This window comes from Cibotium barometz, chromosome 10, assembly GCF_041138505.1.
Source record: "Cibotium barometz isolate CiBa-2024 chromosome 10, ASM4113850v1, whole genome shotgun sequence".
Lineage (NCBI taxonomy): Eukaryota > Viridiplantae > Streptophyta > Polypodiopsida > Cyatheales > Cibotiaceae > Cibotium > Cibotium barometz.
In genome coordinates this window covers 35,985,257-36,010,823 of record NC_141055.1, presented here as the reverse complement: position 1 = coordinate 36,010,823, position 25,567 = coordinate 35,985,257, and the positions used below count along the sequence as shown (strand labels likewise).

The 25,567-nt window shown below is 46.6% G+C and overlaps 1 protein-coding gene across 1 annotated transcript in view; it reads right to left on the bottom strand.

Moving 5' to 3' along the window:
- The window catches only part of LOC147634844 (ABC transporter C family member 13-like), a 243,400-nt gene that overhangs the window by 4,652 nt on the left and 213,181 nt on the right, over positions 1–25,567 (bottom strand). Inside the window, 2 exon segments of the mRNA XM_086804031.1 lie at positions 16,602–16,763; positions 16,872–16,982. Of these exon segments, the coding sequence (XP_086660157.1) occupies positions 16,602–16,763; positions 16,872–16,982 (273 nt within the window).

Sequence of the window (25,567 nt, the reverse complement as noted above, 5' to 3'; positions counted from 1 at the left end):
TCCAAGGGAGGATGGCCTCTCCCCTGTTTTTTTCATTACTTTTTGGGATGAGATTGGGGCTGAGATCACATCGGCTCTCCAGGAGATGTGGGGCATAGGTTCTATGCCTTCTTCTCTCATTGAGGGGCTTATCTATCTTATCCCTAAGAGTGGGGATAAGACATTGATTGGCCAGTGGAGACCTATCACCTTACTTGGGACTGCATATAAGATTCTTGCTAAGGTAGTTAGCATCAGATTGCAGCCGATTTTGCAGCCAATCTTACTTGACTAGTTTTGAGGTAAGCTATAACGAACAGATTCATTGAAAAAGTTGGCTAAATAGGTGTGAGGGTCTCATAACCATGAGTGAATAACTCCAATTGAAGGCCCTCATCATGGCCTCACGCTTCATCGATTTTAATTCCTTTTTTGGTTCAACAATGAAAAGGGAAGATCTATTGGGGTGGGGCATATCTGTGATGTCGATGGTGGGTTGGTTGCTATATCGAGGAGCACACACTCTCTTAAGGCTGTCGATGGTTTCAGCCCAACTAGGTCGGCACCATGCTTGATGCACTATATGGTGAGGTCAGTGAGAGAGAAGGCATATTTCCTTTTTGAGAAGCGAAGCCAATATCCTTGAAGAGTCTTCTAAAGAGATCGTAGATAAATTTTTGCTCTTAAAAACAAAAAGAAACTCTAGTCTCTTTAGTCTATTAAGATATCTATACTCTGTCTCTGTTTGGCTGGCCTCTTTCCTCTTATGATAGAAGGCCTTACATTCTTCATTGTACCAACCATTCTGTAAGGGGATGCCTTGGTTGAGTTTATTGTGAAGGGAGATCTCTGTTGGGCTGCTGTATGACGTGCATGAGTGAGGAGGGAGTCATTTTCAGCGAGTGTACTGGGTTGGTGATTGGGGCGAGTAGGGTAGAAAGGTTAATGTTGTAACTTACGTTGTGCTCATGGGAGAAATGCTAGTGATGGTGAGTGGTAATCTTGGATGGGGCTGATGGTGGGATTTTAGAGCTTTTGAGGTTGAAAACGAGGTGAGCGTGGTCAGCTCTTGGCATGAACACGAGCACATGAAGATGAGGTATCTCAGTAATCAATGTTAGGAGCAAAACGAGATCATTCACAACACTGCTCCCATCATTACCATGTGGGTGACAGGTTGAGCCTGAGGATGTGGGCCAATACACCACTGCATTAAACACAAGCAAACCATGTGTTGCACCCATCTCAATTAGATGTTTCCCAGATGTTGTGACTGTAGCATCTTTTCTACTGAGCATCTTTGTGTGTCCATTTCACATGGCATCATCGTAGGAAGAATCAATTTATCATCTTGAAAATTGTGTGCATTTAAGTCCCGTGCAGCTAGTATTTCCCCCATGCAGGAAAGTTCCTTTATGTCCTTATACGCGAGAAAGGAAAGAAAGCTGTTATTAACGTCTATGAAAGACCTGAAGGGTCTTATGAGACCAAAAAGATGTTACATGTGATCCATGAGTAAACTAGATGTCAAGACAAAATGAAAAATTAGCTGCAGAGAGAGAGAGAGAGAGAGAGATTAAGCGTCTACTAAAGACCCAATGGGCCTATGAGACCCAATAATGTCCATGGCATATCTCATCATGGAATGGAAAATAAAACAGAAAGAAAACATAAACATAGCTATCTCACTTGGGTGATACAAAACTGTCCATGGAAACTCATCATATGGAAATACTAAGAACATAGAAACATGAGAGCAGCATCAGCTCTGAGTAGATGGTATACCACTCTCCAAAATATCAAGCATGGGGCTAATGAGTATGGCCGAGAGGTCTCCCTTAGCTATGTCATGTGGAAAGGTAGCTCAATGGCGGTCGAGCATGTCCTAGATCTGGAGCTGATGAGGTGATCGTGGCTGACGAGGGGGCCGAGGGTGTCGTGCACGCCGGAGTGCGGAGACTCGGTCTCCGAGGTAACTCTTCTCGGGTGAGGCAGGTCCGGAGAAGCTCTTGGAGGGTCCACAAGATCCACTATATCGGTGTCCTCCACCTCCTGGGTCTGGAAGAAACTGGTGATGGTTGGCTGGCAAGGGAGGGGGCGGGGTGGCTAGGGCCAAAGCTCTCTCAAGGTGTCCCTGTGTCTGCGGAGCTCAAGCAAGAAGAGGCCTAGGCAACGCTGGTCCTGGAAGTCAATGATCCTGGAGAGTGGACCAAATCCCTCACGAAATAGACAGTGAAACCTCCCAAGGATCTCATAGTATACTGGGCAGTGGCATATGTAATGCTCCTCCGTCTCAACCTTTGTGTGGCATAATCGGCAGATCCTCTCCTCTCTAGGTCTCCGTATGAGCTTTCCGGCTCTGAAGATGTGCTCAGCTCTACCTGTCTCCACTTTGAGGCGGTGGGATGAAACCCGTATCTGGCCAATCGCAATCCGCATGGCATGGGACATGTGAACACTCAAGTAGCCCGGCTGCTGTATGAATCCATCCTCAGTGAGTGTGAGGAAGTGATCTTTATAGAAGTGCATCTTCGTTGGGAGCTCGGAAGGTGTGATCCATGTGCAATGGGTGTAGAGGGTGAGAAGATCTAACCAGATAGCCCGGTTGGTATCCTCGTAAGACAGCCAGAGAAAAGGGGAGTCCAAACTATATTGAAGGGGGGGTAGGTGGTCCATGCGGAGCCCATATACTGAGAACCAAGTGGAAACTAGTGCATACCATACTCCAGAGTGGCCCTCAAGTGCTAGCTGTCTTGAGGACTCCAGGGGGCAAGCCTCGGGTACTTGGGGGGACTGATGCGATGGAGGTATGTGACTGTCTGGAAGAGTGCATCAACTACATCGGGGCTGCAGCAAACTTTGCCAGGATAATCTGGTGTGGGACTGATGGTTTGCTGCGGATCATACGGGAGAACATCATGACCTAGGGCCTCTCAACTCGCTGCCAATCCTCATCGGATAAATCTGGCCCCTAGAAGGCTGCTCCATACATCAAGGCTGGTGTGATGAGGGTGTCAAAAAGCCAGCCCTTCGTCCTGGGCTCCTGGAAATGTGCCTGGAAGCACTGCCGCTCAAGCAAGCTCAAGGCTGCATATCCCCGTGTCACTTTGGCATGTGCTGCGAGAAGCATGGTGAAGCGTGGGCCACTGAAAGTGACACCAAGGTAGACATATGATGAGACAATCTCCACAGGATCCCCTCTATATGTGAAGCTCAATCTGGATGTGAAGGGGCGAGAGGTATTGAAGACCATTACCTTGGTTTTACCAAGGTTAACAGAGAGGTCCCAATGAGTGCAGAAGTCCTGTAAGGCATCCGACTATCTTTGAAGCTCCTCAGCTGAGTCTGAGAGGAGGACGATGTCATCTGCAGCATAAAGTAGTATGGGGATCAATATGCCTGCTAGTGTGGGGCCAGCCCCGCCTAATCTGTCAAGAAGCTCAAGATCTCATCAATGTAGAGGCCGAAAAGAGTGGGTGATAGAGGGCAGCCCTGTTTCACCCCAATAGTGCTGGAAATCTCCTGTGATGTACCTCCTGGGGCTCTCACTCGTCCGGTGAGACGGACTCATAGAGGGCGATGATGCTCGAAACCATGTCAGATGGGACTCCTATCTCTTGTAGACGGTGTAGGAGGCGGGCTCGGGGTGGTACAATATCAAAAGCTTTATGGAAATCCACAAAGCAGCAGTAAATCCTCTGATATCGTGCTCTACCTTCCTCGATGATGGCACGAAGGGAGAAATGAAATGATATATTAACGTCTCGAAGAGGCCATGATGGCCTATGAGACCAAAACTGAGAGTACATCTGAAGTTGGTGTCTCATCAAAGAGAATAACCAAATGAAACTGAAAGTGGAGAGGTCGTAGAAGCGAGGAAGGCGCCTCCGATGTCAAGCAATAATGGCTCTGGTCTGGCGATGGTGAGGAGCACGACATAAGACAACTGCTCTATCAATGGTGACTCCCTGGGAGCGTGGCTGGTGTCCGGATGGCCCAATGGAGGAGGTATCAGGAGATGTGTGGGCTCGGCTGCTGGTGCTGGTGCTGAAGAAATCTGTCAGGATCCTCTGTCTAGGTACATCATGGCTCGGTCTCTTGTCTACCAAGAGGGTCTCTCTGTGTCTCCTGAGCTCAAGTAGGAACAATCCTAGGCATCTCTAATCCTCAAACTCCATGACCTTGCATAACGGCCCAAAACCCTCTCGGAAGAGGCAGTGATATCTCCCTCGGATCTCATAATAGACTGTACATCGGCAAATGTAGTGCTCATGTGTCTTTGCCTCCTGGTAGCATAGCCGACAAATGCGGTCATTCGAGATCTGTCTCAATCCGCAACTGGTGTGATGAGGTCCGGATCTATCCAATGGCACGTCTCCCATGTGATAGGTGTACATCCATGTATGCCGGACGGGTGATAAATTCATCTGGTGAGAGGTGCAGAAAATGGCTCTTGTAATGAGCCATTTTCGTACCTAAGGGCTCAAGGGGACTAGTCCACCTCCTCTTTGTGTCCATTCTGACGAAATCATCACGCAGTTTCGCTCTGAGCGGGTGAGATCCAAAAATGGACAATTCAAGCTGTACTGAAAGGGTGGGAGTGCCTCTATCCGCAAACCGTGTAGGGAGCTCCCATAGTCGCTGATTTGTAAAAAGGTAACTGCCTAGAATAGGGCCTCGGTCACTACTGGTGCAACACCCAACTCAGCCCAAACAATCTCATGTGGTACCGATGATTTGCTCCGAATCATGCGTGCACGGCTCCTGAAACTGTATGTGTGCACACTGCCTCTCAAGTACCCCCAAGGTTGCATGCCCTCGAGCTAATCTAGCTGCTGCTGCCTCCTTCAGGGAGAAACGCGGTACTGTGAAAGTAACTCCCAAATAGACATATGACCTGATGTACTCAACTTGCTCCCCTTGAAAAGTGAACTGATACTTTGATCTTGCCACCCATGCTTGTGTGGTGTTAAACACCATAACCTTGGTTTTCCCAAGGTTCACTGTTAGATCTCTATCTGCACAGAATGCCTGTAATGCATCCAAATGTCTCTGTAATCCCTCCGGAGAGTCTGAGATTAGAACAATATCATCTGCATATAACAAGATGGGTATCAATACCCCTGCCAGGCATGCCCCTGGACCTCCCAATCTGTCTACATAATCGGAGACCACATCCATGTATAGTTCAAAGAGGGTGGGTGATAGCGGGCATCCTTGCTTCACCCCTATCGTGCTGGTCACCATATCGGATAGTCGGCCTGGAGCTCAGACTCTGCCTGTCACACAGGCTCATACAAAGCATATATTCCCCACTGGATATCCTCATGTACCTCAATGTCCTGCAATCTGTGCATAAGCTTGGCACGTGGTACGGTATCAAAGGCTTTGCGTAAGTCCACAAAGCAGCAGTATATCCTTCTCTTCTGTGCCCCGTCTTCAATAAGTGCCCGAAGTGTAAGTGTGTGATCCAAGGTAGTAAATCCTCTCCTGAAGCCGGCTTGTCACTGTAGTAAATCCGAGAGAGACAGAAAGAAAGAAAGAAAGTTATATTAACGTCCACGGGAGGCCGAATCCGACCTATGGGACAGATCAGGTACATCCATTTACATTCCACTCTGGGTATCGATGCCAAAGAGGCATAAAACTGAAAAAAAATAACTCAAAATGAACTCTTAAGACTCTTAAGAGTTTAAATTACAATGGGTTCTATTGCATCTAGTTCGAAATTGAGGTTCAAAATAAAAATAGCTATATTTCATCCATGGATGGTTTTGCTCTTGAGGGGGGTGGGGTACGGAATTCTTTAATGATTGCTTGTCCTCCTCTGTATATTGCCCATTTGCCATTCTTTCTTGCTTCTTTAACTTTATTCAGCTCTGCCGATTTGTTCTTGAGTTGTAGCGGGGTGAGTTCATCAGCTATCCATACCTTTGTCCCTTGGAGAGACCTTGTTTGCTTCATCACTGCTATTTTCTCATTGTTTGAGAGAGAGAGAGAGAGAGAGAGAGAGAGAGAGAGAGAGAGAGAGAAATGAAATGAAATGATATATTAACGTCTCTAAGAGGCCATAATGGCCTATGAGACCAAAACTAAGAGTACATCTGAAGTTGGTGTCTCATCAAAGAGAACAACTAAATGAGACTAAAAAGTACAATAAATTGATTGTCCTCCAGTTATAAGAATAGAACTGTAAGACTCCGAGATGATACTGAGTAGAAAATACTCGAAAATACTGAAAAATGTATATCAGGTAGATCCATGTATGCTAATCAGTTGAAGTGTTGCCCTCTCCTTAGATCAAGTATCTCCGCCATGGGGCTGTGTAGAATGGAGAGGTCGTAGAAGCGAGGTAGGTGCCTCCGATGCCGAGCAATAATGGCTCTGATCTAGCGATGGTGAGGATGCCGTGGTCGGGATCCTAGTGGGTGTGGCTGACGAGCACGACATAAGATAACTACTCTATCTATGGTGACTTCTTGGGAGCGTGGTTGTTGCCCTGATGGCCCAATGGAGGAGGTATCAGGAGGTGTGTGGGCTGGGTTGCTGGTGCCGGTGCTGGTGCCGAAGAAATATGTCAGGGTCCTCTGTCTAGGTACATCATGGCTCGGCCTCCTGTTTGCCAAGAGGGTCTCTCTGTGTCTCGTGAGCTCAAGTAGAAACAATCCTAGGTATCTTTGATCCTCAAACTCCATGACCCTGCGTAACGGCCCAAAACCCTCTTGGAAGAGGCAGTGATATCTCCCTTGGATCTCATAATAGACTGTACATCGACAAATGTAGTGTTCCTCTGTCTCTACCTCGTGGTAGCATAGCTGACAAATGCGGTCATCCAAGATCTGATGCACATATCGCCCTGTCTCAATCCATAGCTGGTGTGATGAGGTCCGGATCTGTCCAATGGCACAACGTATCCCATGTGATAGGTGTACATCCATGTACGCCGGGCGGGTGATAAAATCATCTCGTGAGAGGTGTAGAAAATGGCTCTTGTAATGAGCCATTTTCATGCCTAAGGACTCAAGGGGCTAGTCCATGTCCTCTCTATGTCCACTTTGATGATATCCATCCTGATCACGTGGTTTTGCTCTAAGCGGGTGAGATCCAAAAATAGACAATCCAGATTGTACTGAAAGGGTGGTAGTGCCTCTATCCGCAAACCATGTAGGTCAAACCATGATCTCATCTGAGCATACCAGCAATGAGTATCTCCATCCTCTGCCAACTGTATGGATGAGGTCAATGCCAATCAGGAGTACCTCTGCTCAGGGAGCTCCCATAGCCATTGTAAAAAGGTAACTGCCTGGAGTAGGGCTCGGTTACTACTGGTGGGGCACCCAACTCAGCCCGAACAATCTCATGTGGTACTTCTGATTTTCTTCGAATCATGCGGGCAATCATCATAATCAGTGGTCTCTCCATTTGCCTCCATCCCTTATGTGTCCCTCTCTGAGATCTGTGATGTATACTGGGCCCCCAAATTGGAGCTCCGTACAGGAGGGTCGGTGTGACAAGCGTAACAAATAGCCACAATTTGGTGCGTGGCTCTTGAAATTGTATGTGTGCACACTGTCTCTCAAGTGCCCCCAAGGCTGCATGCCCTCGAGCTAATCTAGCTGCTGTTGCCTCCTTCAGGGAGAAACGCGGTCCTGTGAAAGTAACTCCCAAATAGACATATGACCTGACGTACTCTACCGACTCCCCTCAGAAAGTGAACTGAGGCTCTTATCTCGTCACCCATGCCTGTGTGGTGTTAAACACCATAACCTTGGTTTTCCCAAGGTTCACTGTCAGATCTCTATCCGCACAAAAAGCCTGTAATGCATCCAGGTGTCGCTGTAATCCCCCTGGAGAGTTTGAGATTAGAACAATATCATCAGCATATAACAAGATGGGTGTCAACACCCCTGCCAGGCATGCCCCTGGGCCTCCCAATCTGTCTACATAATCAGAGACTGCATCAATGTACAGTCCAAAGAGGGTGGGCGATAGCGGGCATCCCTGCTTCACCCCTATCGTGCTGGTCACCCTATCAGATAGTCCGCCTGGAGCTTGGACTCTACCTGTCTCACAGACTCATACAAAGCATATATCCCCCACTGCATATCCTCGGACACCTCAATGTCAAGCAATCTGTGCATAAGCCTGGCACGTTGTACGGTATCGAAGGCTTTGCGGAAGTCCACAAAGCAGTATTATATCCTTCTCTTCTGTGCCCTGCCTTCTTCAATAAGTGCCCTGAGTGTCAGTATGTGATCCAAGGTAGTAAATCCTCTCCGGAAGCTAGCCTGTCCATGTGCTCGATGACCATGCCTCTCTGCCCATCGGCTCAGCTCCGACTCCAATATAGAGCCATATAGTTTGGCCAAGTAATGACCAATCATGATCGTCCTGTAGTTGCCTGGTACCATGGGGTCCCCACTCTTAAAGAGTGGTACAATGATATGCTCTGTCCAGCTTGTTGGGAAACCCTCACAAATGGCACGATTAAACACATGTACGATGAGCGGGGCCAAAGTGTCTCGTGCATATGAGAACGTGCATATGAGAAGTGCTCTCCAACTAGCCCATCATGATCTTGTGCCTTTCCATTCTGTAACATGTCTATCGCATAGCACCATGTGCATAGTAAAAAAGGTGCTGCTAGCCGGTCTAGCTCCAAGTGGAGGGGGGGTGGGGGGCTGTCCTGGTGCATCATATAGCTCTCTAGCATAAGTATGCCATGCCTCAGGTGCAGTAATCGGATTACCAGGCTGTCTCTCCTGAAACATCTTCCATGCCCTCTTGCTGTCCTTCCCCAGGAAGAGTTGGTAGATCTCCTCCTCTAGCTTCGCTAGATAGGCTCGTTTCTTCCTCCGCACAAGGTGCCAAAAGATCATCCTGGCTTGTCTATGCGTGTGAGACCCAATGGCAATCTCACGTTGTAGCTGTGCTCGTGTCTTACGACACTCATCACCATACCAACTGTTCTGTGGGGCAGTGCTGCGGGGGTGGGTGGAAGGGATCATAGTGCAGGGAAACGCATATGAGGCGGATGCATGTAGTACACCTGCCAATCCTCTCGTGATCTCGTCGAGAGGGCTATGCGGGTCTAAAGTGAACAAGCCATCATATACTGCATCTCGGTAAACCCCAACTGCCTCACGTGTAAACTGATATCTCGGGTACCTAGGTAGATGAGTGGCTGGCCCATCTCTCGGGGATCTACCTACTAGTGTGAAACCCAGGTATGCATGATCGGCTGCTATGCCAATGGGCCTACTGGAAATCGTGAAACCCCGCACATCAGGTATCAATGAAGGAGATCCCATCAAGTAGTCGACTGTGCTCGCTCCCCCTTTAGAGTTCCAGTGTGTGAGAGCATCTGATCCTTGCCATCTCGATAAGCCATTGTATATGACCAACCCATGTGTACTCCCAAGTGTGAGAAAATGCCTGCCCTAATCTGTAATCTCCCATCTTGTGCTGATCCTACATCCTCTACCGTGATCTCCCGGTACATAGCCTCTTGAGTATCATACAGCTCTGTCTGCTCTGTGCCTGTACGTGCATTAAAGTCTCCCAATAGTAATATGTCTCCCATGGTGGCAAACCTCATGATATCATCATACAGAGGTATATGGGGCGAACCTCATGATATCATCATATAGAGGTATATGGGGCGACTCTCCTGATGGTGCAAACCTGGAGTGGGCTGGGGGAAAGTAGCATACCGCCACATATAGCTCGCGGAGCCCCTCTTTGCATATTCGGACCCACATGTACCTCACATCTGCATCTCTATGTTGCATCTCTATGTACCACATGTATTTTCTCACGAAGCTCCTCCCTGTAAAGTATTGCCACTCCTCCAGATCCTCTGGTACCTCCCACTGTGCGTGGCTGAGGGCGGAAAACTGATTCCCATCTATAACCTCGTACGTCAGGAAGCCTCTTGTTTGTGCACCGATGGGTCTCTGTATACATAGCAATATCACTGTGTTTGAAAGTATCCTCAAAGTATCCTGCATCTGTTCTAAGGGCTCCGTTGCAATTCCACACTGAGAATTGCAAGGTCTCATACGCCGCGCACCGTCAAGCTGGCCTCCTCTCCGTAATGATGACTCGGCCATCTCTGTATATTGCCCATTTCCCCTCTTTCCTTGCCTCAAGCACACGGGGCATGTGTTCCTTCCGGTGTGCTATTTGTGCCGGTGTAAGGTCCTCATCCAAATAAATCTTTTCCTCCTTAAGGGCCATCCTTTTGGAGAGGAAGGCCTTCTTCTTCTCCAAGTCACCAAACCTGATGATCAATATCTTCACCCTGGTTTCATCTCTGCCTACTCGCCATGCTCCCGTAATGGGTACATCAGTGGCTCCAATTTTTGTTGCAAGAGCTTTTGCATCCTCTTGGGGGTTTCCCTTATCTTCCCACCCAACTACACGTACATGTAAGGCACGTGCCCGTCTCTTGGCTTCCTCTTCCAATGTAGCATTCATCACCTCTACTTTATTGACTGGTGTATCCTTGTGTTTTTTTACTACTTCAATCCATGGGTTGACTTCCTCAATTTGTTTCTTTGTGGCACTGGCAATTTCAGCCCATGAATGCATTTCCTTCTCACCTGCAACCACTTTTGCCTTACATGATTCCAAAGTGTTTTGCATTTCTTTGATGTCTTTTTCGCGGTCAGCCATACATGTCTTCAAAGTGCCTTCGTACGATGCAATTGTTGTGCCAATCTCTCGGAGCATGTCATCCTTCCATTTTTGCATCTCTTTTTTCATTTCCGTGTGCATCAAGGCTTGGGCTAATTCCATCTCAACCCGTACTTGGGCTTGCATTTCTTCCTTCCATTGGACATATATCTCTTCCTTCAGCGTTTCGTATATCACTTTCCTTTGGGCATGCATCTGCTTGGTCCATTCCTTTTCAAGCTCCTGTCGCATGGTGTTTATCTCTATCCTTATGTGAAGCTGTATCTCCTCATAAAGGGCCTCATCTCGTCACGCCATCTTCGTAATCCTTCATGAGCCAGGGGACATGATTCCTTCCCTCAGTCTTTTGCGGTAGGCATTTGGTGCCTTCGTGGGGGTGTGAAAGGTTGTCTCACCATCCTGTTCCCCCTCCAGGGGTTGAGACATGTTCTCCCCTACTAGTTGCTACCTTGGGGGCCTGAGCAAGGGTGGGTGGGAAAACAGCAGCGAGGCAGCCTACAGAGGTGCGCACAGAGGCGGGCAGAGGCATGCAGAGCAGAGCAGCGAGGTCCTGCACACAGGGCAGCGAGGCAGCCTACAGAGGTGTGCACAGAGGCAGGCAGAGGCGTGCAGGTGGGTGTGCATAGAGCAGAGGCGCACAGGTCATCTTAGCAGGCGCACTTCTCAGCGAGCACACAGGTCATCTCTGTGTGAGAGAGAGAGAGAGAGAAATGAAGTGAAATGTTATATTAACGTCTTCAAAAGGACAAAGTGACCTATGAGACCAAAGTTACAACCATGAGAGAGAGAGAGAGAGAGAGAGAGAGAGAGAGAGAGAGAGAGAGAGAGAGAAATGAAATGAAATGTTATACTAACGTCTTCAAAAGGCCATAATGACCTATGAGACCAAAAAGTTACATCATGGTGGATCTGATACAATGTCTGGATAAAAAACCAGAAAATGAAAATAAAGATGATACTACTGGCACCTAGAAAATGAAACTGGAACTGGAAGGTAAACAGAAACCCTTATAGGGTGTGAATATAGTGAGGGGGGGGGGGTATGCTATGGAGGTGAGTGGAGTACAAGTGAAGTACAGTGAGGGGATACAATATCATGTGGGACGGGGGGTACACTATGGAGGTGCCTCCATCTCATAATATGTGCCGCATCGGATGCTGGCGGATCTCCTCAATATCCTCTGTGGTCAGCACCCTGACTGGGTGTCCCACATGTCTCGCAAGAATAATCCGAATCCGCCGCTGCAACCTCCGTCTATGCTGGGATGCCCTCCTCCGTAGTCGTGGGCGTCTGGACCACCCAAGCTCAATCGCACGATCAACCAGTGTACCGCTGGTGTGGGCGGTATCCATGTCCTACTGCTGCTGTGATCCATCTGGCGCAGTGATGGTTGGACTAAAGAAGTCTGTAATGTGCCTCTGAGTCTGGCTCTCTGTGCGCCTAAGCAGGCTATCTCTATATCTCCGTAGCTCAAGCAAGAACAATCCCAAACACCTCTGGTCCTGGTACCCCATGACTCTGGAAAGTGGTCCAAAACCCTCTCTGAATAAACAGTGGAAACGACCATGTATCTCATAGTATGCAGTACAATGGCATATATAATGCAGCTCTGTCTCTAGCTCCCCATGGCATACTCAACATATCCTGGCCTCAGTTGGTATACCTCTATATCGGCCAATCTCAATTTCAAGCTGGTGTGAGGATGTGCGAATCTGACAAATAGCACATTGTAGTGCATAAGACAAGTGTACATCCATGTGACTGGGTCTGATCACAAAACCATCTGCTGTGAGCTGAAGAAAATGCTCTATGTAGAAAGCCATCTTCGTGCCCAGCTCCTCAATCGGCTGTATCCATGTCCTCCTAATGTCCGGCTGAATCTTGACGGATGAGTCTGGTAATCTCTGTTCGTGTGAGAGTGAGAGAGGGTGTCTCCAGAGAATACTGGAAGGGAGGCAATCTGTCCATGCTAAAACCATGTGCCTGGAACCAAGATGTCTCCTGTAATCGCCTCATCAATCTGGCGCGAGAGAGAGAGAGAGAGAGAGAGAGAGAGAGAGAGAGAGAGAGAGAGAAAGAAAGAAAGAAAGAAAGAAAGAAAGAAAGATTTTATTAACGTCTTCCAAAATACCGAACTCGGCCTATGAGACAAATCGGAGTACCTGTATGGGCTATCCTCTGTCATCCCAACAAAATGAAAAAGTACTGAATAAAAAGCTGAATCTGGGTGTGCAGGGGATGGAGCTCTATTACTAGGAGAATGCAAAGCTATATGCATGGAGTATACAATCATGATATGCAACCTAGCTAGCTCCATCCTGTACCATACTGGGGGTATAATATTAACGTCTTCAGAAGGCCAAAATGACCTATGAGACCAAAAAGGTTACAACAATTGGTGGATCTGATACAATGTCTGTGTAAGAAAAACAAAAAACAACTAACTGAAACCGAAATAACTATGAGGAAAAGTACGGTACTGGGAGCTCCTAATGGATAACATCTGGGAGGAAAACTCCAGCAACAAAGGTAAGCATCATACAGATCACCCAAAGATGTCTCTCATCGGTCGATGGCGGATATCCTCAATGTCCTCCATGGTGAGTACTCTGACTAGACGTCTCCCATGCCGTGCTAGTATGGTCCTGATCCTCTGTTGTAGTCTCCGCCGGTGTCGAGATGGGCCTCTCATCTTGGGGCGCCTGGACCGCCCCAGCTCTATAGCCCGATCAATCAGTGTACCTCTAGTGCGGCTATACTCTTGGGCTAGCTGCAATGCCTGCTGGCCTGACTGCTCAATCTCTGGTCGAAAGAAGTCTGTAATCTGCCTCTGTAGGTGTCTAAGAGGCCATAGTGGCCTATGAGACCCAAAACTGAGAGTAAATCAGAAGTTGGTATCTCATCAAAGAGAACAACTAAATGAGACTAAAAAGTACAATAAACTGATTGTCCTACAGTTATAAGAACAGAACTGTAAGACTCCGAGATGATACTGAGTAGAAAATACTGGAAAATGTATATCAGGTAGATCCATGTATGCTAATCAGTTGAAGTGTTGCCCTCTCCTTAGATCAAGTATCTCTGCCATGGGGCTGTGTAGAATGGAGAGATCATAGAAGTGAGGTAGGCGCCTCCGATGCCGAGCAATAATGGCTTTGATCTGGCGACGGTGAGGATGCCGTGGTCGGGATCCTGGTGGGCGTGGCCGACGAGCACGACATAAGATAACTGCTCTATCAGTGTGGTGACTCCCTGGGAGCGTGGTCGGTGCCCTGATGGCCCAATGGAGGAGGTATCAGGGTTGCTGGTGCTGGTGCTGGTGCTGGTGCCGAAGAACTATGTCAGGGTCCTCTGTCTAGGTACATCATGGCTCGGCCTCCTGTCTGCCAAGAGGGTCTCTCTGTGTCTCCTGAGCTCAAGTAGAAACAATCCCAGGCATCTTTGATCCTCAAACTCCATGACCCTGCATAACGGCCCAAAACCCTCTCGGAAGAGGCAGTGATATCTCCCTCGGATCTCATAATAGACTGTACATCGGAAAATGTAGTGTTCCTCTGTCTCTACCTCCTGGTAGCATAGCTGACAAATGTGGTCATCCAAGATCTGATGCACATATCGCCATGTCTCAATCCGCAGCTGGTGTGATGAGGTCCGGATCTGTCCAATGGCACAACGTATCCCATGTGATAGGTGTACATCCATGTACGCCGGGCGGGTGATAAAATCATCCGGTGAGAGGTGTAGAAAATGGCTCTTGTAATGAGCCATTTTCGTGCCCAAGGGCTCAAGGGGGCTAGTCCATGTCCTCTCTGTGTTCACTCTGATGATATCCATCCTGATCACACGGTTTTGCTTTGAGCGGGTGAGATCCAAAAATGGACAATCCAGACTGTACTGAAAGGGTGGTAGTGCCTCTATCCGCAAACCACGTAGGTCAAACCATGATCTCATCTGAGCGTACCAACAATGAGTATCTCCATCCTCTCCCAGCTGTATGGATGAGGTCAATGCCAATCGGGAGTACCTCTATTGAGAGAGCTCCCATAGCCGCTGTAGAAAGGTAACTGCCTGGAATAGGGCCTCGGTTACTACTGGTGGGGCACCCAACTCAGCCCGAACAATCTCATGTGGTACTGGTGATTTGCTCCGAATCATGCGGGTAATCATCATAATCAGTGGTCTCTCCATTTGCCTCCATCCCTCATCTATCCCTCTCTGAGATCTGTGATGTATACTGGGTCCCCAAATTGGAGCTCCGTACAGGAGGGTCAGTGTGACAAGCGTATCAAATAGCCACAATTTGGTGCCTGGCTCCTAAAACTATATGTGTGCACACTACCTCTCAAGTGCCCCCAAGGCTGCATGCCCTCGAGCTAATCTAGCTGCTGCTGCCTCCTTCAGGGAGAAATGCGGTCCTGTGAAATTAACTCCCAAGTAGACATATGACCTGACGTACTCTACCGGCTCCCCTCAGAAAGTGAACTGGGGCTCTGATCTCGTCACCCATGCCTGTGTGGTGTTAAACACCATAACCTTGGTTTTCCCAAGGTTCACTGTCAGATCTCTATCTGCACAGAAAGCGTGTAATGCATCCAGGTGTCTCTGTAATCCCTCCGGAGAGTCTGAGATTAGAACAATATCATCAGCATATAACAAGATGGGTATCAACACCCTTGCCATGCATGCCCCTGGGCCTCCCAATCTGTCTACATAATCAGAGACTACATCAATGTACAGTCCAAAGAGGGTGGGTGATAGCGGGCATCCCTGCTTCACCCCTATCGTGCTGGTCACCCTATCAGATAATCCGCTTGGAGCTCGGACTCTGCCTGTCACACAGACTCATACAAAGCATATATCCCCCACTGCATATCCTCGAGTACCTCAATGTCATGCAATCTGTGCATAAGCCTGGCACGTGGTAGCGTGGCACATGGTACGGTATCGAAGGCTTTGCGGAAGTCCACAAAGCAGCAATATATCCTTCTTTTCTGTGCCCTGCCCTCTTCAATAAGTGCCAGTATGTGATCCAAGGTAGTAAATCCTCTCCTGAAGCCAGCCTGTCCATGTGCTCGATGACCATGCCTCTCTGCCCATCGGCTCAGCTCCGACTCCAATACAGAGCCATATAATTTGGCCAAGTAATGACCAATCATGATCGTCCTCCTGTAGTTGCCTGGTACCATGGGGTCCCCACTCGTAGAGAGAGAGAGAGAGAGAGAGAGAGAGAGAGAGAGAGAGAGAGAGAGAGAGAGAAGTTGTATTAATGTCTTCAAAAGGCCAAAATGACCTATGAGACCAAAAGGTTACATCATATCCATGAGGTTCATAATCCTGGGTACAAAATAGTAATAAAGAAAGATAACAAAAATCTAGAACTTTAAAATCTGATCTAGGTACATGAGCAGAGAGCTCTCATATCACCCTAATACATCCCTCATTGGCCGTTGTGACATGGTGCCCAAGGTGGTAAAACTGAGCTGGCGTGAGAAGGTCCTGCAATGAGAGAGAAAGAAGAAAGAAGAAAGAAAGTTATATTGACGTCCACGGGAGGCCGAATCCGACCTATGGGACAGATCAGGTACATGCATTTACATTCCACTCTGGGTATCGATGCCAAAGAAAGAAAGAAAGCTGTATTAACGTCTACTAGAGGCCGAACTCGACCTATGAGACAAATCAATGTACAACTGTCAATGTCTTCTGGATGTCCAGAAAAAAAAGGACAAAATGAGAGAGAGAGAGAGGCCTTTGCAGAACTCAAAAAAATACACATAAGACCTAAACAGTATGGTGTATAGAATATATGGTAGGAGATGCCTTGAGAATTTGATTGGGATAAGGAAATGACAAAAAATCAAACATATGACTAGTGGATGTCATAATGTTATTTATTTCTCAAATCTCAGCAAATTACTAATACCTGTGATCCCCCTCGTATGACAAAGGAAAGGTTTTTCAAAGCTGGTGGTAGCAATGGTCCATAGAACAATGAAACACAGTGGAATTGTATAAGCCCTTGCAATGGCCAGTCACTTCCAACTTCCAATTCACTATCATTCCGCTCTCCTTGAACTTCCATATACTGTCAACACAAGCACAGATCATCAAAATTTGGAAGAATTTCATAAAGTGTCATTCAGCATAGCAAAGAGCTGAACATCCATGAACATGTGGGGCTGGCTTCACATACCTCGTTGATCCTTTCAACAGATACCATCTCCTTCTCAGTCTCTGTGAATGTAGAGAGCAGGTCACTTAGCAAAGAGATTATCGGTGTAGCGTAAGAAAGTCCTAATCCAACCTGCAACCAATGATAAGAAATAAGTAATTTGATCAACATGCATGCATTTATCCAACATATAGAATAATAGACATGATACACATACACATATCTATATATATATTAGGTTGTCCCATCAATCACAACTTGATCGTGGGAACAAGTAAAGTTGAGAGGTTAGAGAGTGAGAAATGGGGTTTGACTGTTGGTTGAGGGTTTGGGTGGATGGGGTGCCACCTGTTGGCCGGTGGAACCTCTCTTGGTGAGGTGGAGGTGACCCTAGGAAGCTTCTTGCCATGCCTTCGATCAGTAATGGGTTCTCCCAATCCAATGGCCTCAATTGTTTCTACCTCCGTTTCTGCCTGCAAACTGGGAGGGGTAGTGGAGTGATTTCCACCATGTGGCCACATCTGTAACAGAGGACTGGCCGTGTGCGGGGTGGAAGTGGAAAAGGTGGGCGAGCTATGGGGGTTGCCACTAGGGTGGCAGCTGGAGGATTGGGGATGACAGGTGGAAGAGTTGATGGTAAGGGAGGGGCTTGTTGGGTGCTGGGATTGGCTTGTGGTAGATAGGAGTTGTTTAGGGGCCAGTCAAGTGACTGACAGCTGTGGTGGTTGTTGGTGGGAACGCGGAAGACCTTCAGGTCATTGCTTTGTCCTTGTGACATCCCTTCTTACAGAAGTTGAAGTATCTCCTTCTCGGACACTCTTGTGGGGTATGACCGACGGCTTGACAAATGGCACATCAAACCGTTCTTTTGGCTTTCTGTTGAGCCTTAAGTTCTTCTATCTCCATCCTGAGCTTGGCAAGTCTACCTTCTTTTTGCTCAGCTTTTTGAAGCTTAAGAGCTTCTAGCTCATGCTTGAGATGATCATCTTCATTGTGGGTCTTTTGGAGCGTGAGGGCTTCCAAGTCCATTTTGAGCTTGGTCACTAGGTCATTGGCAATGGTGGTGGACCCTGGAGTTCTAAACCCTCCGTTGCCATCACCTTCAAACAAGAGGCATGCATCTTTGAGTTGAGCAGTGAGTTCTTAAAAATTCCGCAAGGTGGCGCCTGGCCTGATGCTCTCCAGGATCTTTTGTTGAGTGGTTCGAGGAAAAGCCATGTTTACTGATGCACCATGAAGGCACCTGGATAGGTGGGCAAGCGGCAGTCGCTCGTGTCATGAACTCCGAGACAGTTTCCTGGGAAAAAGCAGCTTCAAGTTGTGGAGTTCTTGCAACACCAGTCCTCATGATTACTTGGATGGAAGGTTCTGGAGAAGGTGTCACGCAGGACTGTTTAGTTAGAAAAATGGTTCACCAGAAACTGACTGAACCATTTGTTGGCTGATCCCTCCAAGGTGGAAGGAAAGAGCACCACATAGAAATCCTCCCTGTCCAACCCTCTGGTTCTGCAAATTGCCAGGAAGCGCCGCACATGGTCGTCGAAGGTTTGCAGTTTGACATTCAGACGTCCCAACACCATCACGAGGTGTCAGTTTCGGCTAAATTTGCATTGGCCATGAGTGGAGGTAAGGGTGGAGGAGGGCTATGAGGTGGGACAAAGTTGAAATTAGGTTTCCTCTGATTATAACAACGAATTCACAAGGGGCTTTTTAGTGGACTTGATGATCCAACCCAAGAGCGTGTGTTGGGCATGTGACAATAGATTCTAGAACTCATGAGGAACTCGTGATTGTCAAGATTTCCTCACAGCAGGATCGCAAAATTTTAGCATACCTGTAGCAGACCTTGCTTCCCAGCACTCGGGTTTGTGATACTTGTTTGTCTGTGTCACGGGTTCCTGCTATGGCAGTATGCCTCCAGGAATTGCTACTTGACTAGGGAGACGGGAGACGTGCAGCTACACTGCCCTGCTCCACTACGTACTCACACAACTTTGACAAGACACTATGCTTATCGTGCACCTAGGACTAGACATTGACATGAGAGAATCAACAAGATGACTCAAGAGACAATACACAACATGAGCGCAAAACACTAACACTCTGATTCATTAAAGTCTCTCTCTGGTAATCCAAGAGTTACATGTTTATACAAAGTGATCATCCATGGTAGGTGCACCATTTGGCACAATGTAAGGCGTGACTGTATGGTAGCTGCTAATTGCGGATTTGGTGGCACATCCATGCAAGTTGCCGCTGATCCAATAAAAGTGCAGAGGGTAACCGATGGAAATGGCAAGTGGATGTCACTCTGTCAGCAGCTGAACACTTGTCAGCTGAAGACTTGTCAGATGGACACTTGTCAACTGGACCCTTGTCAGAGGGACACTTGTCAGCTGAATATCTGTTCAGCTGGACACTTGTCAGCAGAACACCTGTTGGTTGGACACTTGTCAGGGCTGTTTGGTGGGCTATAGACATTGGCATCAAGCTCACTGCACAACCATACAGCTGTTTAGGCTCACCCCCGAGCACAAGGCGTAAGTTGCTTGCATGGCTCCACGTGGTGCAAAGTCCCTAGCGTCCCATACCATTTGTACACACCCGTCGGATGATGTAAGCACGCAGTAGTCTCAAGGCCTCGAGTCCAGGTCTGAGAAGCTCTCCCCCAAACTAACTCATAGAGTCACTTATATAGGCCTCTTATAAGTTGGGAAACATGGGTACTGTGTGTATGTGCATGGCTATGGTGTGATTAGTGCTAATCCTATAGTGATCTAGTGATTAAGCTAATCTAAGGTGGGTGATGCCTAAGTATAATCATGATGATTATTTGCTAATTAAGCAAAAAACTCAAGCACTATTAGGTTACAAGATTAAGACTTGTACCAATAAAGAGGCTTGAGAGCTTGCTTCATTTCATTGCTTGAAAGTGTCCCCTTTTATATGAGGTAGGTACAACAAGGCTTGTTTTGACCTTATGGGATTTCTTTGGCTAGGTGACTTGGCATAGATATAGCCTCCATTTTAGCCGCCCATGTGTTCATGGATGCCTTCATGTTGAGAAGTAGGTCAATGAGTTGTGAATCCATGTGGTGTGTCACGGTGGTCCTCAAGCCACTGTGAGAAGGCATCCAAGTGGGATCATGGCAATAGACTAAAAAACGTTGCATGTGGTTGCACAAACAAGGTAGTTGAATCAGGAGGAAGAAGAAAAGCTCAACAATTAGAAGAAATTGAAAAAATGGCAAATACAAGTGAGGCAAAACCATTTACTAGATAAAGGCTGCTTGTCAAAACAGTTTTTCAACAGCTTGCAAGCTAAGAGACAAAAGCAAAGCATACATTGTGTGAAGAAGCTTGATGGCTAGTGGACCAATGATGTAAATGATCTTAAAAGAGAATGCAGATATCAGGGCACAATCCTCCCCTCTTATTGTAGCCATTGTCAAAGCATGAGACCACTCTTGCGACAGAGACTTCCTAGGTCTTTGGATGAGGTTGACCGACAACCTATTATGTGGAACGAGTTCATTAGGGATGAGGCCGGTCGGCCACTCGGAGCATTTTGTTACATGTAGTGGTCAGGATGGGAGAGATGTGCATATACAATTCTTGCTTGGAAGACCTTTAAGAGTCTTCCGGTGGGTCAGAGAGCTGCATCAATTCAGTATCTTAGAGGCTCTTGCATACGTATTGATCAGATTGATGCAACTATACCGCATGAGTGGCTCTATGGGACCTTTCATGGAGATTGTCATCCCAGATAGCTGGGAGTTTCTTTCTAGGATAGGTGTACCTTTGCAAGTCATTGCTCTCCTGGACCAAGAGTCTACAGATTGCATCATCTATTCTATCATGCTTGGATGAAGATTGAGGAGATGTAGCATGGAGGGGATCATCCCAGATACTAGGCTTAGTCCACTGAGGATTGTTGGTAGTTCGGGGAAGCACTGGTTCATTGATCCTTCTCCTCAGATAGTGACTCATGGCTCCTGGTGTTTGTGGTTGTATGGTGGTAGTCCTTTCAGATATCTTCAGTGGGATCTAGGTGAGTGGGAGTGGATTGATGCCTCCGATCCATTGAAAAGCCTTTCTTTTTTCAGTTTCACCGTTCGGAATGCAAGGCTTCTCATCACTTGACAGATGCATAGGATCCCTACTCTTAGGTCTCATTGGGAGATTTATGACATCTCTCTAGTGATACAACGCATATATTGGCATAGACTTTGGCATTCATACAGAAGGAGCCATATCTCTCATTTCTTTTGGTTATTTTTATATGGTGATCTCACCACCAATCAGTGGAGATAACACCTACCTCCCAAGATGTGTGGTAAATTATGAGACTATACAACATTGTTTATGGGGATGCAGTACTGCATAGCATACTTGGGGTTCTATAGCCCAACTTATGGGCAAATGGAATGGCCGTGCCACGTATGTTACTTGGGGGGCAATTGCTTGGCTTTCCGAGTCTGGTTCGTAGCTTTTCTACGAGGGCAGTGATACAGACACTGCTATTTTCATTCGTAGAGGTATTGCCCAACATGGTTTGTTGCAGGACATGACTCACTCACATTATACACCCCCCAGACAGAGGATTGACACCAGCTGGGAGATTTTTACTAGTATTACAACATGGCAGATTTGGAGAGCTAGATGCACGGAGGCTATTGAGGGTGTCCAGATTTTTGAGTCTAAATGCATTAGCACTATATGAGGTGATATCATCCATACTCTCATGGCTACTTGGGCTCGTATTTAGGGGTCCTCTTGTTCCGTGCACGCAAAGCGCGTTGTATTTATGTGGGAGTGGGACCATGGTATTTCTTTTCCTCTAGTCCCACAGGTCTTTCATGGCACCATGATGCTCCCGAGTGGTTGAGATCACCTTACATATTGTGGTGATTCTATTCTATTCCAGCTTATAGCCGTGATTGTTGTATGCCTTTTTTCATACTTAATAGAAGTCTCTTTCCTAGAAAAAAAAAAAAGAGACAAAGATGATCTCCAATAGAATAGCCAATGTGCTTGACAAAGGGTTGCATCCTGCGGCTGCCCAATATGGGTTCCTTCCTACACGACAAATAACAAACAATATATGTAATTCTTATGTGGGAATGGAGTATGCCAAATATACAGGTCAGGAGGTGTTGCTACTGTAGGTAGACATTGCCAAAGCATTTGATACAGTGCATTGGGACTTTGCTGCCACCATGAAATGTATGGAGTTTGGTCCGAAAACGACATAATCATCTGCTGGTTGTCTGCAAGTAGCACAACTAGACATATCATTTGGAAAAGATTATTATCACCCTAGACTTTGGGAAAATCAGTTAGGTAGGGCTGCCAAAACTAAGCGCAATGCTGTATGCAATTGCCACTTATCCTCTGCTGATGTATATGGATATTCTTACTTCGGAAGGAGAATTACATGAACTAGTGCAGCCAGACACGTCATCAATGGTTGCACAGGCATATGCTGATGTCTCTTTTTTCTTCCCGGCAGATACTCCAAGGGATTTCACAATGATTATGGATGTTTTGTAGTTGTTTGGAACAACAATGGGGCTGAAAATCAACTTTAGAAAGCCTAAGTTGCTACTACTAATACAAGCTGATTGGCATAGTATACTCTGGCCAAGAGATATACTACCCCTAGGCCAAATCACTAGGCATTTGGGATACCCTTTGGGTTGGAACATATCTTTCAAAGAAGCAGTTGCATGGGTGCTCACAAAAGTCAAACAAAAGGTTGATTTCTAGCACTTGTCTACATGGCCTTTGCATGTCAGGCTACGAATAGTCAATCCATCATAATCATATAGTTCTTTTTGCCGTTGTTGATTTGGGACAAAAAATTGATTAACACATTCATGTTATCAGCAATGCAACTGTTATGGAAAATAAGCACTGATAGGAAGGCTTTAAGGCTATTGAAAACGGAGCATGTTTGTAGTCCTAAAATGCGTGGTGGGCTCAATAATATCTTGAATGTGCATTACCATGTAGTGGCTGTCAGGCCTCCATGCAAGGCAACCTAGCTCTGTGAAAAACTAGCTTTAGGCAAAAACGTGAGAGAGAAGAACTTCAAAAATAGCTAAAACAAACCTAGCCTAGTATACCATGTTTAACCACCCAACTGGTATATACCAGTGACCCTGGGCGTCCAGCGTGTACCTTACCGGTCACACACTATACTCACACGCCCCTTGTGTCCCCGTTAGTGCCCCCATGCTACACATCATTGGGTCTTTGGCTTGCAACTGTCATCCACGAACGTTACCCATTCACACTTGTTAATATAAGCGATGATGTGCAATAGTATGCTGCCATTGGTTTTTCCACACAATGCCCGCGTGTCCTAGACATTACTAGCGTGTAAATCCACCGTATCAGTGTGTACACGTCCCACGTATTGCCACATGTAAGGGTTGTAACACTAGCTTGAAAAAGTGCCATGATAATAACTTTCCTGGAACAAGGATAGCCATGGGCACGGATGCTGGCTACAATGCGTGCATGTTACAAGGTTGATTCTTTTGGGCATTAGAATCTCTCCTACTGGGATATCTTGGTGGTCAGGTATAAGGAAAAATCCAAGGCTTTCCTACTCTGCTAGATTGTTGCAAGACTGGAAGTCTGTGCTCATAAATTTGCATTGGGCACATAGGCAAGTGCCTCCTGGAAACACATTGATAGCTGAAAATGTTCATTGGAGTAGAGCATTTGATATGTTATTGGCTATACCTGAACCAAGAAAAGCTTATTTTTTAGCACAAAAAGGAATTTGCACGGTGCGAGATATCATATTGATTGAAGGTAGACCATTATCGTTTCCACAAGCAGGGCACCGGTGGAAACTGGGAGCCCATTACCGCCCTGTATGGAGACTTGTTGTTGCTTAGCTACCAAAACGTGGGGATATGTCCTATATATCGATTGGGCAACGACAGGGTGATTGGTTGCTAAAGAACAGCCGACCAGGTTGTTGAGATATCGAGCTTAACTAGTGCTACGGCGGACATTAATGACCTACTTGGGTGATATCTTCCGCACTTATGCCACTGGCATGGTTGGTGAGATTATGGTTGATATGCTGCCAGTGGATGACAGACTGTGTGACAGCCACTTTAGAGTACTAGAGTTATGGCATAGTTATAGAGCCAGCTCATATAGTTATAGAGTTATGGCATAGTTATAGAGCCACTTTAGAGTACTAGAGTTATGGCATAGTTATAGAGCCAGCTCATATAGTCGAGTTCACACTATAGACCGACCATTTTTGTATGTTGTTGTAGGAGAGTACTTTCCCTTCATGTATATACTCTTATCTTTTAGTTATATGGTTGTAGAGAAGAGAAGAAGATAGAAGAAAATTCAGTCATCCATCTCTCTTGTGTCTTGCACTCTCGTGTGTGTGTGTGTGTGTGTGTGTGTGTGTGTATGATGTGGAACAAATTATGCACACTCTTCATTTGTTTGGATTGGTAGCAGGCCTCAAAGTGAATTTTCATAAATCCAAACTATTGGCTCTGACTGAGTATGATTGGCATAAGCTGCTTTCGCCAGGCGAACTTGTTCCTCCGAACATTATAGTTCGTCATTTGGGTTATCCGATGGGTTGGACTGTATCGGCTACACGGAAATTGGATTGGGTAGCCGAGCGCTTGCACTCCAAGTTACATTATTGGAAGTTGTCCACTTGGCCGCTTCATGTGCGTCTTAGAATTGTGCAATGCATTCTTGTAGCTTATGTGCAGTTTTATCTACCTTTGCTATATTGGTCTCAATCCCGCTTGAAGTCCCTTATGTCAAGTATATTGGCGCATTTCTGGCGCACTTCATCTCGTGGAAAGGGCCTCAGATTGTTATCCATGGACAAGTTATGCTCTCCTAAGCGCCTTGGAGGGCTGAATATTTTGGATTTGAGACGTCATGTTTTGGCTAGGAAAGCTATGCTTTTGCCGGTTTTGTTGGACCAGCAGCAACCCTGGACTCTCATGGTGTCCCATTTGTGTCGGCATATTGTCACGCCATTCTATGGTCATTGGCAACCCACATACTGGGATCTTATATGTGGAAAACTCGAAGGACACATTCCGGGATGTCCTTTCACTTCTTCTCTCATTATTGATTGGAAGGAAGTTACTTCACATATGATATGGCATGGTTCCCGATCTTTGATGGGCAATTCCCTGCGGCTAGAGAGTTTGCATTGGAGTCGTGTATTTTCTTCCACTTTGGTTGACCGTTCACCTCGTTAGGCATATTTTCTATCTCAAAAAGGAATATGTCAGATACATCAGGTGGTGGATGACACTGGTCAGGTTCTTTCCTTCTCTGTTGCGGCGGATCGTTTTCAATTGGGATCCCATTATTCTCATCTTTGGACAGAAATTCAGCGGATGATTGCTGATATTTCTCCTTTACCTCGCTTGAATGTGAATTCCCGTCTATCTGATTGGAATCTTGGAACCACTGCTATGAAATGTATTTCAGCTGGGACAGTTTATGCCCTCTTGCAATCGGATGCATGGATAGTCAGACATGGTAATCAGCTATGGTCTCTCTCCAAATCTTCAATGTGGTGGAAACGTACATTGTTTCGCATTTGGAAAAGTCATCTGCCTCTCAAAGAACGCCTGTTCTTGTGGCGCTGTTTGGTTGGTGCTCTTCCTGTTGGTAGCTTGTTACATGCACGTCATATTGCG